The 12,960-nt window shown below is 54.9% G+C and overlaps 2 protein-coding genes across 2 annotated transcripts in view; both read right to left on the bottom strand.

Annotated features, from left to right (window-relative positions):
* The window catches only part of LOC114904848 (cholesterol 24-hydroxylase), a 34,380-nt gene extending 25,934 nt beyond the window's left edge, over positions 1-8,446 (bottom strand). Inside the window, exons 1-3 of the mRNA XM_029239204.1 lie at positions 8,234-8,446; positions 1,551-1,631; positions 883-964 (exon numbers count right to left, since the gene is read on the bottom strand). Coding sequence (XP_029095037.1) covers positions 883-964; positions 1,551-1,631; positions 8,234-8,355 — 285 coding nt within the window. The 5' untranslated portion in view covers positions 8,356-8,446. The remainder of the gene's footprint in view (positions 1-882; positions 965-1,550; positions 1,632-8,233) is intronic.
* A 2,321-nt stretch (positions 8,447-10,767) lies between these two features.
* HHIPL1 (HHIP like 1) overlaps positions 10,768-12,960 on the bottom strand; it is a 29,176-nt gene continuing 26,983 nt past the window's right edge. Inside the window, exon 10 of the transcript XR_003796055.1 lies at positions 10,768-10,892. The gene's annotated coding sequence lies outside the window, so the exon portion shown is untranslated. The remainder of the gene's footprint in view (positions 10,893-12,960) is intronic.

Genomic DNA, 12,960 nt, shown 5'->3' with positions numbered 1-12,960 from the left:
TTAAATTTTATTTTATTGGGGTATAGTTGTTTTACAATGTTGTATTAGTTTCTACTGTACAGCGAAGTGGAGTTCCCTGTGCTGTGCAGCAGGTTCTCGTTAGTTATCTATTTTATACATATTAGTGTATATATATGTCAATCCCAATCTCCCAATTCATCAGTTCCATTCTTATAAGCACCTGTAAGAGAGGCATCATCCCTATTTTACAGACGAGGAAATTATGGCTCAGAGTGAAACAGTAATTTGTCCAAGGTTCCATAGCCAGTTGGTGGCAGAGCCCAGATTTAAGCCCAGTTCTGCCAACTGGCCATTCTTAGTACTTATATGGCAGACACCAGCCTGCACATATTATAGTCCAACTAATGCTGCCTGTCTCTGTTTCCTCACCTCTAAAATGGGGACTAATAAGAGTCCCTACCCCTCTGTGAATTAAAAGGGTTAATAATTGTGAAGCACATAGAAAAGTGCATGTTGAAGCATCTTTTGACCCTTTATTTGTTAAATAAATGGATCAATATTTAGTTCCCATCATAGTCTTAAAAGAAAGGGGTTATAATCCCACCTCGCAGATGAAGGAACTTCTAAGAGAGGTGAACTAACCAGGCACGTGTGCACCAGCTGGGTAAAACTCCCAACCCAGAAGAGTCTAACAATAACTCACTATCCACATCAAAGAGCCCTGCTTTTAGGAGGCCCCCAACCCCACTGCCAAAAAGTGGGTGGTTAGAGGGAAAGATGCTGTTCCCTTCAGGATCCTTGGGAAACCAGCCCAAATGCGTGTGACTCTGGAACGTTTCTCCCACAGTCCCTGGGGCAGACTTTCATGCACCCATCCCAGGGAGGAGGAGGGCTCCCCTCGGAAACCACTCTGTCTCCTACCTTGACCGACTCGGGGCTCGTGACGATGACCGAGGTTTTGTGGAAGACATTGACCCGCACGACAGGTCCGTACTTCTTAGCCCTGGGAACCAAAGTGATGCAAAGGAGGCTGTCAACTACCAGAGATGTGAATGTCATCAGATCAGCCCAGGCTCAGCTGGAGAAACAGGGCATCCCATCCCTGGGGGTGGGGGGGGGGCAGGTCTCAGCAGGGGTCTGGGGCCAAGGTTCTGCCTTGCTGTTGACTCACTGCTGAGTCACATCCCCCACTGCCCTCAGTCTCCAAATCCATGAAATAGGGTTGCTACCCTCCTCCTTTGCCCCAAAAGGTTGTGCTGGGAATCAAGCAATATCATGTCTCTGAAAAGTGTAAAGCACCACCCTAAACAATGACTGTTACCTAGTCACACCCCCACCCAATTTACAGATGAAGAAACTGAGGCTCAGAGAGCTTCTGATGCCTGGTCTAAGGCCACACAGTTGGCAAAAGGCAGAGCTTGCCTTCTGAACCACCCTTGTGTGCCTCAGAGTAGGAACTGCTGGGGGTGGGAATGACCTGGGCTGGGGAGGTGGGTGTGTGCCGGACTGGGGGTTAGGGGATTGGGGGAAGCTGGCTCGTGAGGGGCAGAGACTGGAGTAGGGGCAACAAACGACAAGTTAGGACCCACCAATCCAAAAACATATCTTGGAGCACGCGGCCACAAACCTCATCCTTTTTCCAAAAGTAGGGGAGGTGTCCTAGAAGGAAACTAGAAGAAATGGGAAACATTAAGATGACCGGAAGTCACCATCAAAGAAGGCTCCCTTCCCCACAGGACCTTGTGAAGTTGGCATTATCAGGCCCACTTCACAGATGGGCGGACTGAGGCACGGAGAGGTACAGTCCTGGCTCAGGGTCACCAGGCAGGATGCAAATCTCAGTCTGACTGGCTCTGGAAGTCTTCTTAGAAAGATGGAGAGGGATAAAACCATCTCCCTGGTGCAGAGAATGGGGGCTGGCATGAGGAATAACCTGAGACATTCAGGGAACACTTACTAAATGCTGGGCACCATGATGAGCTTGACCCCATCTGAACTCCCCACACCTCCTGAAGTAGGTCTATTATTAACGTAGTTAATAGGTAGGGCAACCGAGGCTGGGAAGAGGAAGTCACCTGGCCCCAGGTGCGTGGCTGGTACCAGGGTCCCCCACAGTCCTTCTCACCAGGACATAGTTTGGTCATGCTAACTCGGCAGTGCGATTACCAGATTGTAAACAGGCCTGTGTGGTGTCACCTTAGGCACATTCCAAGGTACTGGTGACTTCCTGTCTCCTGTTTATTCCCATCAAGCTGACTTACTACAGCTTCCAGAATGGGCGACAACAAAACTGCAGTTGGGGTTTTCTGGGTCATGGCACTCACATTCTCCTGGGAGGAGACAGAGTGAATAAATAAATAAGTAAGTAAATAGGGAGTCAGACAGTGATGGGAGAAAAATCAGACTTGGGGGAGGTAAGGAGAGCTGGGGATGGGTGTAGGAGGATTATTGTAAATAGGCAGGTCAGGGAACATCCCTTTAAGAAGGTGACATGTGAACTGCAAGAAGTGAGGAACTTGGCCACGTAGGTATCTGGGGGACGAACATTCCAGGCAAAGAGAATCGTAGGTGCAAAGGTCCTGAGGTAGGAGAGTGCTTGGTAAGTTCAAGGAACAGCAGGGAGGCGGTGTGGCTGGAGCAGAGTGCTTGAGGGGAACCTGGTACACGATGAGGTCACCAAGATGGGGGTAAGGTTGTGTACAGCCTTGGGGGCTGTTATCCAAACTTTTTCTTTGAGCTTGGTGAAGTGGGGGCTACTGGAGGGTTTTGAGCAGAACAGAGATGGGATCTGAATTGGGTTTTAAATGAATTGTCCTTGCTGCTGCAGAGCTGAGAGTAAACAGGGCAGGTGTGGGGGGCAGGGGTAGAAGCAGGGGCACCTGTGAGGGGGCTGTGAGCGGAGGTGAGAAGTCAGACTCTGAATGCACGTGAAGGTGGGCCAAGCCAAGGGGACCTGCTGATGGACTGGATGTGGGGGGTGAGACAGGGGTCAGGGATGACCCTGGGGCTTTTGGCCTGGGCCGCTGGGAGGTTGGATGGAGCTACCACTCACTAAGGTGAGGAGGACTGAGAGGGGGCCTGGTGGGGGCAGCAGACACTGTTGCCCCCGCCCCCCACCCTTGTCCCTGCAGGTGGAGGGGCTTCCAAAGGCCAGAACCCGAGTCTCTGCCCTGTGCTCTCTCGGCTCTGTCCGCAGGCTGAGTAGCCTGGAAATTCCAGCTCAACACCCCCCAGAGCAGCCCTCCGTCAATGATCCCCTCTCCCTCCACCTCGTGGTGGGGTGGGGGGAGCCTGTGTTCCACCGGGCCCCAGAGTTCGCCATGGGGGTTGCATCTCAGTTGCCCCCAGAGGTAATTTGCTTTATTGACCTTCTGACCTTCTCTCTCCATCCAATCCCTAACCCCACCAGGATCACCCCTCCCAAACGACTTACACTTCAATTCTTGTCTCAGGATCGGCTTCTGGGAACCAACCTGAGACAAGTGGATGAAACTGGGAGCCAGCCTTGGAGCGGTTAGGTGTGCGCTGCCCATCTAACACGGAAGGGAAGCAGGCAGGTAGGCACCTGAGGCTGCAGTTCAGGGAAGAGCTCCCAGCTAGAGATGTCAATGCGAGACTCCTCAGCAGAGAAGTGGTGTTGACAGACTGGGTTAGACCACAAGGGGTGGGTGTAGACAGGGGAGAGGCCCCAAGAGTGAGGCACTGTTGGGGGGACAGGCAGTAAAGGGACAACCAGCCAGGAAGACTGAGCAGGAGATGCAGGGGAGAGAGAGGGGGAAACCTGAGAAGAAAGGCTTCAAGGAGGAGGTAGGGGTGCGCCCTGCCCCGAGCAGCGGAGTGGCAGGGCAAGATGGGGACCAAGTGCTGACCATGCGTCTAGCTCCACGGAGGTCACGGGGCCTTGATCAAACCCAGCTGGGTGGAGAGGTGGGGGCCAGAGCCTGACGGGCGGTGGATTCAAGAGAGAAGGGGAGGGAGGAACAGGGGCCAGAGACAGGCAGGCTTCGGACGGGGGTGTTGCTGTGGGCGTGCAAAGCTGGGATAGGGGGGCGGCAGCTGGAGCGAATGAGGGGGAAGAGGTTTGTGTTACAGCCTATTACATAAAAATAGGAATGATGCAGAAGAGAAGGAAAACTGATGACGGAGGAGAGGGGGCATTGCTGGAGTCTCGGGGCAGTGGTGGGGGTGGGGTGGGGCGGGCATCCTTGGCCAGGAGCACCGAGGTCCCAGGGGGGAAGGCACGTGGGCTCAGGGCAGGCGAGGGGGCTGATGTGGCGGCAGAGCCCTGGAAGGAAGTTGTCTCAGGCTGTTCATTTGCTCAGGGAAGTAGGAGGCGAGAATAAAGGCTGAGCGTGCGCTGGCTGGCACGGGAGGTGAGGGACTGAGGGGAGAGCGGGCGGGCGGGGCCTGCGCTAGGAAGCTCGGCGGGGCGCCGGGCAGCCACGCCCACTCGAGGGGAGTGGCTTTGAACTTACACCGCCCCGCCTGCAGCAAGATGGACCGTGGACATCACACATGACTGGCTGTATTTCCAGAATAATCTAGTACCCATGGTCACTCCCCAAAGCTGCAGGTTTGGAGAGAATATTCTCAGTTTTGAGTCACCTGAGTGAGAACAGAGTCTGGACCCTCCTCACCTTCACAGGCCTGAGAGTCTCCACCCTAAGCACCGGAGTCCAGAGCCACCTGGGGAGGCACGTGAGTGACACCTCAAGAAGGTCAAGGGCATGGCGTGGCGTGGGGTCCTCACTGCCAGGCAAGAAAGGAGCCTACGACCCGTTCCTTCCTGTTCCTGCAGGGGGCGCTGGGGGGGGGGGGCGAAGGCAGGGCCCGGAGACCAGGGGTTAGAAACCAGCAGATGAGGGATGATGGAAGGAGGGGATGGTAGACTCCTGGGATGGGGAGGGGCGGACCGAAGCCCACCTGGTGTGCCCCTGGTGGTAGACAGGATATGGCAGAGCAACCCAGGGAGAGAGGAGAGGGCAAAAATCCCCCTCCCCTGCCCGGTCCCCAGCACGCATGGTTTCCTATAACCCTGCGACAGGCACAGTGGGAATCCGAGGTTTCCTGTGGGCAGAGAAAGTTTGGGACAGTACTGGAGCAGAAGTCATCTGGAGAGCCCACTGTGAGGCCACACAGAGGGGTGGCGGGAGCCCACGAGATGGCTGAGGGGTGGGCCACCCACTAGGAGTGAGGGTGAGGGTGCGGGGCCAGGAAAGTGCCTCGCGCCAGAGGGATGCGGTGGTTGAGTGATCAGCTGGGCACCCCAAGTCCCCTGGATGCGCCGCCCAGCAGAGCCAGCCGTGGGTCTCCACCATCACCGAGAACGACCCAGCAACGGTCGAACAGCCCCCAGGCCTGGCGACTCGGCAAGCAGGAGAGGGTGGAGAGAAGCAACACCGCCCAGGAGTTTTGAAAAACTTATTACAGAAGAAATAAAAACCGGGAGAGAGATTTTGCATTGTCAAGTTTACATTCATCCCACGCTACCAGGAGAGTGGGGGGTGATGAGGAAGCTCAGAGCGGTGACAGAGAAATACAGAGGCTACAAGTGTTTGTGTGGGATCTGAACATGGGGTCTGAGTTTTCGGCTGTTACATGGATCGTTGCAGTAGGATGTTGTCTGTGATCAGCACACAGAAGCAGGGCACTCAGGGAGGGCATCTTGCTGGTGACTCTTGCAGAATAAAGAGGATGAAGAGTGGGGCTGCGAGCGCACAGCAGCTACCTCTTGCAGGGCAGAGGGCTCCTTGCCTGCGAGCTGGCAGAGCCCTAAAGCACGCTGCCTCTTGCAGGGCAGAGGGCTCCTTGCCTGCGAGCTGGCAGAGCCCTAAAGCACGCTACTGGACACTCAGGACGCATAGATTTCTCGTCAACCATGGTGTTGCCAATCATGGTTTGGGGATCCAGGCTCTGAATGCCAAAGCATCTGATTTATGCTAAAAAGAGGTTCCAGAACCTTCATTTAGTGCAGTTTTGTATTTGACCACCAACCAATTTTTCATCCAAAATCTTTTCGTATATGCATTGTTCAGCTGACCCCCTTAGAATAAAGAGCCCAACCCAAATTATATTCAGCCTCCTCCACCCACCCACACACCTGTAGGTCACACGTAGATTTTGTGGTGTAAGACTTGAGGGAGAATTCAGGCATAAAAAGGAAAGATATATGGACACATGCTACTACATGGATGACCCTTGGAAACATTCTGCTAAGTGAAAGAAGCCAGACACAAAAGGTCAAATATTGTATGAGTCCATTTATATGAAATGTCCAAAACAGGCAAATCTATACACACAGAAGGCAGATTAGGTGGTTGTCAGGGGCTACGGGAGTTCCGGGGGCAATGAGGAGTGACAGCTAATGGTTATGGGGTTTCTTTTTGCAGTGATGAAAATGTGCTGGAACTAGCAGTGATGGTTGCATAACTCCGTCACTATAACTAAAAAGCACTGCATTGTACATTTTAAAGGGGTAAATGTTATGGCATACATAACTTTATTTTTTTTAATGCAATTTTAAAAAATTGATGCGGGGAGAGTAGCCGAGAGGAGCTTGACTTAAGTTCTCTCTTCTTAAGACACAGAGATTGGCTCAGGTCTGCAGTGTTTGAGGCACTTGGGTTTATGAGAAGGTCAAGTCATGAGGAGGCCTGTCAGAATGAGCACAAAACTCATTCAATTCCAAGCTCTTGACGGCTGATTTGAAAACCTGAAAGGGTGAGAGTGTATCTAACAGGATGGGCAGGAGCCTTCCACCATCCACCTTGGATCAGAGTTTATCCAGGGTCTACTGTGCATGCTGAGCTAGATGTCAGGGGCACAGCAGTGAACAAGACAGACACAGGCCTATGGGAGAGACAGACACTTAACAAGAGGTAGCACAAATAGTTACCCAATTACCATTCAGGTGACTCAGAGTTTATAAAATGAACAAAATATATTTGCGTGTGGGAGCAGGTAGGGCCTCCCTGAGGAGCTGGCATTTAAGACAAGCCTAGAAGGCTGGGGGAAGAACCATCTAGATGGAGGGGAAGACACAGCTGTGAAGTAAGGGAAAAGGGTGGGAGAGGGCACCTGGGAGGAGAGAGAGCTGGCAGGGAGAACAGTTGCCTCCCTGTGTCCCCAGCTAGAGATCTTTCCCGAACCCACCAAGCAGGGATTCAGGCTTCAAATGCCAGGGCATCCGGCTTGTGCTGGAGGTGGGTGCCTTCCAGAATGTTGGTGTCCTGAGGTTTTAAGAAGTGTGTCTAATACCCTTGTTTATTCACTCAGTCAACAAGTGTTTATTGAGCATCTGCAGTGTCCCAGGCTCTGGGGATACACAAGTGGACACACAGTAGCCCTGCCCTCCCGGGGCTCACATTCTAAAGGGGGAGACAGACAGTCAACAGGTGAACAGAAGGTAACTTCAGGGATGATGGCCCCATAAGGAGCTTGGAGCTAGGAGGTGGGCTTTATACAGGGTGGGTGGGGAAAAGGAAGACCCGGGAGGAGGGGTTCAGCTGGGGTGGGTGCATGCAGAAAGAACTGGAGGCAGCAGTGAGCAAGCATGGGGTTAGAACAGTACAGAGCGGGTTCTGAGAGCCCAGCAGGGGCCTTGCTGGCCCCAGAGTAGCCTTAATTTAGAAGTAGATTTAGTTCTAAGTGATGGGAAGCCTTTGGAGCACAGAAATGACACGTCTGAATGACACAGAAATGACACTTCAGAAAGGTGAACTTCTGGTGGAGTAGAGGGGAGGTAAGGTGAGTGGGGTGAGGGCCGAGGATGGAATGGAAGTACCAAGGAGAAGACAAAAAGGAGATACCAGGACAGAAATTTTAAAAAAAGGGGGGGATGTGACCAAAGTACAGTGTATGACAACCCAGGTTGAGTGACCCCATCCAAGTCCCAAAGTTAAGAGCACCCACTTTAGAACCAGGCTGACCTGGGTTTAAATCTAGGCTTACCAACTGTGTGACCTTGGGCAGGTGACTTTGCCTCTGCGCGCCTCAGTCTCCTCGTCTGAACGATGGGGTAACAATAGCGCCTACCTAACAGGGTTGTCGCTGCCATCACGTTTTCGGGGCCCAGCAGAGCGCGGTGGGCGCCGAGCAGCTGCTGCGGCTGTGAGTAATTTGTTACTAAGAATAGTTAGCGCCCCTCTCCCCGCCGCCGTTTCCAAGCGGCCGCGCGCAATGGCAAGGCTGGACCCGATGCCGGCTTGGACGCGGTCCCCCGGCCCCCCATGCGAGAGCCCCATCCAGGTCCCCGCCCCCACCCCCCGCTCACCTGGGCCGCGGCGGCCCGGGGATGTGCTCGTAGCGGCTGCGAGCGCGGTGCACGAAGGTGCAGCAGAGGCCGAAGACGACCAGGACGGCGCTGCCGAGCAGCATCAGCAGCCCGGGGCTCATGGCTCCGGGGCAGGCCAGGCCGGGGTCGGGGCCGGGCACGCAGGGGGCGGGAGGCCGCGAGCCGACTCAGCTGTCAGCGCCGCGCGCCGCCTCGGCCCCAGGCCTGGCGCGACCCAGCACCGCCCCCGCCCGTTCGGCTCCGCCCCCGCCGGCTGCGACCCCTCCCAGGAGCTCGGTCCCCGCCAACCACGTCTCCGCCTCCGGCTCCAGCTCTCCGGGCCGGCCCCGGCTTCGCACCGCCCATCCTGAAGCTCCGTCCTAACATCAACACTGTCTCCTCCCAGCTCCCAGGCCCCGCCCAGAGCATGTGATCTCCACCAATAACAACTCCACTTCTGGCTCAGACCCCCCCCAGCTCCGCCTTCTCTCCGCCTCCCAAGCCTCCGCCCACATCCCTCAAGCTCCACCCCAACAGCAGCTCCGCCCAGAACGCGTTGTCCCTGGCAACCCTAATTCCTCGGCGCTTGCTGACCTGGCGGCGGCGCTAAATCCTGCTGGCTTCTCAGCCCGGTTTGGCGCCCCCAAATAACGGCGTTTCTCCGCGCGCGTTCTTAGGCCCTTTCCTTTCTCCCTAAACCTTCCTGGAAACCCCATCCCAGCCTCCAAGTTTCTGTATCACGCCGACTGTTCCCAAACCTCTCCCCGGAACCCCAACCGCCAAAGCTGGTTTCCCCTGCGCGGCCTGTCCACACGGGGCAGGTGAAGAGGACCCCGGGGACACAGGGAGGCCTATGCCTGCGAATGAAGAGCACACGGCTGCCACCCAGACCAAGGGGAAGCCCCACTGGGGGACCGCGACCGCAACGTCCAAGGCGTTGACCCAAGTCCGAAGGGTTGGAGTGGGTGAAAATCTGGTTACGGAAAGTCCCCTTCAAGCGCGAAAGCGAGAAATATGCCCGGGGTGGTCAAAGGGTATTTTCGAACTACTAACGAAGATTTTCCTCCCTTTTATAACCTGCTTCTTCTTACCAATCCGGGTATGACAGAAGAGGCCAGCTCTGGGCTTTTTACTTCCCAATTCTTAGACTCAGGAGCAACCCAGAAGGAGAGCAGTGGATGGGAAGGGCCAGGTGTGCCCCCTCCTAACCCAGATAAAGATCCTTACAGTCGGGCTTCCCTGGTGGCGCAGTGGTTGGGAGTCCGCCTACCGGTGCAGGGCATGCGGGTTCGTGCCCCGGTCCGGGAGGATCCCGCGTGCTGCGGAGCGTCTGGGCCCATGGGCCGTGGCCGCTGGGCCTGCGCGTCTGGAGCCTGTGCTCCGCGGCGGGAGAGGCCACGGCGGTGAGAGGCCCGCGTACCGCCAAAAAAAAAAAAAAAAGATCCTTACAGCCGGGGAGGAGATGCCCAAAGAGTTTAGATGCTGCTGAGTTTCTGAGAAAAGGACATGCCCCTGGGCCAGAGTCCCAGAATCCTGAGAGGTTTGGGAAAAACAGAGAAGGCCTGTATACCTCCTTCCCAGGTACAGCCAGGGACAGTCCCCACCAGGGGCATGAGTGTTTGGGGCGTGTGGGCTATGGGGTGTCAGAGAGGGCCAAGCTTTAAGAGTGGGGTCTAGCACGGAGGGGACAGGATTTCTGTCCCCAGCACGGCAAGCTGGACATCCATTCCAGCTCTGGGGATGGGGCCCCATCCTAGGGGGAGCACCATCCTCCCCCTAGGGCTGGGAGATGGTGGCTTGCCACCTTGCCCCCATGTGGTGGTGAAAAGCAGTCACAGGCACGCACTGGCTGGCCCTGAGGGGCAGGAAAGAGGGAGGCGGGGAGACCAGGACAGACCCTCCTAGGTTGCGAAACCTCCAGGGGTTGGGGGCAATTTGAAGGGAGGACACCAAACAATTGTTCCTTGAGGTCAGGACCAGATCTTAAACTGCTCTGGCCACAGTCTGGGGCAGGCATGGGACAGCCTCAGGGTATAATTGTCAGTGTGAACCTGTCCAACTAAGCTAGGGAGAGAAGTGGGCATTAATATTCTCTGGTGCATGGGTCAATACCAGTGACCTCTGGCTCTGTCCCATCGCCACCTCATCTGAGCCTCCCGGCTCTCCTGTGAGCATCAGGGAATGCTTAAGACTGTACACTGATGCTCCCAGGGGAAGCCCTTTGCCTGGACATGCAGCACTGCAAGCCCCCAGCAGAGGGAGCTGCCTGGAAGCATGTGGCCAACCACCTGGCCCTTCACTGGGAAGGTCTGGACAAATGCTATCCACTGTGGTAGCTATTGGCCACATGGCTTCCATACAGGAAGTGGTTTCCTAGGAGGCAGGGCACGGGCACAGTAACCAGGGAAAGAGAAAGATCAAGCTCCTTGGTTCAAAGCTAACCCCCCTCTGAATAAGGGACCCAGTCACATAGCCAACTTGGAGATCATCTGGAAAAGAACTGTTGACTGAAGAAAAATGTACAACCTAAAAGTTGGGAGTTATGTTTTATTTGGGGACATTGCTGAGGACTATAGCCTGGGAGACAGCCTCTCAGATAGCTCGGGAACTGTTCCAAAGAGGTCAGGGTGGAGCCAGGATACATATATAGGAGTTTTTGCTGAAAATAAAAAACATGTAGTCAAACATCAAAAGATTACTGCTAATCACAAAAACCAGACATCTCAAGTTAATGATTTTAACTTGAGTCTGGGCTAAAAGATTTCAATGATTTCAATGAGTCTGGGCTCATTGAAATTATTCCTTAGACACGCATCTTAACTATGAGGGCCAGTATCCAGTTTTTCTCCATCTTGAATTCCCCTCAGGGTGCACCGTAGCGGGTGGCTGCAGTGGCTGATGGCTTGATGGCAGGCAACATTCATCGTTCACCAGGATGGCAGGCAACATTATTTTGTCCTCAGGGTCAGGGGTGCCTAATGGGGTAGTTGTGAGGATTAAATGATCCTGCATACCTGAGGCATCTGGCATATAGTAAGTGATCAATAAAGGTTAGTTTTTGCAGCAAGACCAGAGGACAGATGCTGCCACAAGAAGATGTGGGTTCTGGGCTTCCCTGGTGGCGCAGTGGTTGAGAGTCTGCCTGCCGATGCAGGGGACACGGGTTCGTGCCCCGGTCCGGGAAGATCCCACATGCCGCGGAGCGGCTGCGCCCGTGAGCCATGGCCGCTGAGCCTGCGCATCCGGAGCCTGTGCTCCTCAACGGGAGAGGCCACAACAGTGAGAGGCCCGCGTACCGCAAAAAAAAAAAAAAAAAAGATGTGGGTTCTACATGTTAGCTGAAGGGGCTCATCTTCCTCCCATTTTGAGGATTTGTCCCTGGGTCATTCTAATGCTGGTCCCTCTACCTGGCATGCCCCTCCCACCCTGTCTTGTGCAGTTGGCAGCTGCCAGTGTGGGCGCCAACAGCCTGCTACTGAGCTTTCTGTCCAGAAACAATACAGAACGTCCTGGGCATGTTTGTAAATGTTACCTCATTTTTCTTCCAATAATCCTGCTGATTACTTCTGTTTTCCAATGAGGCTCAGAGAGGTTAAGTGACCTTGCCAAGGTCACACAGTCAAGGCTGGACCCCTAACATCCCAGTCGTTGTCTCCCAGCCAAGCATTTGCAAAGTGTAAACATAGGAATGCCTTGGGGAGCTGAAGGTTGCTCCCTAGCTTGGTTGCCTTCAGCCACAGACTGAAGCTGTCAGGGCTGCCAGGGACAGTGGGTCTTTCCTGTCATCAGAGGAGAAAGGTGGCCACCTAGGGCCCAGCCCAGCTGAGGCTTGCCAGAGGGATGCAGGTGAACAGGGAACCAGTGAGGCCCAGCCAGAGACCTGGAGTGTTGTTACCTGAGGCTGACACCATGGATGCAGTCCTGGGTGCTGGGCCACACCTGGGACATCCCTGCAGCGGTGGCTCCAAGGGCTCCAGAACTAAGCTGTGTGACGCTGGGCAGAGGCAGTCCCTCTCTGGGCAGGTTCTGAGAGATCACTCTAGCTGCTGGCTGGAGGCCAGATTCGAGGCAGTGAGGGCAGAGGCCTATAGGGAGCATGGAGAGCCTTGGCCCAGTCTAGCCTCCATCCCCAGCGACTTTAGAGGACTCAGAGGCAGGATCAAAGTCCCTGGGGACAGAGTCACTTGTGACTGCTCCCTTGGCTTTCCGAGGCTGGTGGTGGAGTGAAAGGAGCACGGGACAGGGAGTCTGCGCCTAGCCCTGCCCCTCCCTGGGCCCGTGTCCCCATCTGCACAATGATGGGGCCCAACGAGGGGGACACTGAATTCAGTGCTCTTGAGGTAGCACAGCGTGACAGCACACAGCTGGGGCTCCAGAGCCGGGCTGCCTGATTTCTAATATTGGCTGTGTGACATCTGACAAGTAACTAAGGGCCCCTGGGCCTCAGCTTCCACATCTGTAAAATGGGTGGGAGGGTGACCCTAGCACCTACCTCATAGAGTTAATACAAGGATTAAAGAGTGCCTAATATGTAAAGCCTTTAGAACAGTGCCTGGCATAGTAAGTGCTCAGCCGATGTCAGCCACCTGCCCTTATTATTACTAGTAAAGCAGCAGTGTGTCTCTGTGAGTCTCATTCTCAGGAGTCAGGCCGCAGCCTCAGCCTTATTTGGAGCCTGAGGGGTGATGGGAGGGGAAGCACCCTTCCTGCAACACTGACGGGCCAAG

Source organism: Monodon monoceros, unplaced genomic scaffold (genome assembly GCF_005190385.1).
Source record: "Monodon monoceros isolate NGI ecotype Baffin Bay Population unplaced genomic scaffold, NGI_Narwhal_1 Super_Scaffold_21, whole genome shotgun sequence".
NCBI classification, from domain to species: domain Eukaryota; kingdom Metazoa; phylum Chordata; class Mammalia; order Artiodactyla; family Monodontidae; genus Monodon; species Monodon monoceros.
The sequence above is the reverse complement of the archived record's forward strand: the minus strand, read 5'-3'. Positions and strand labels throughout refer to the sequence as shown.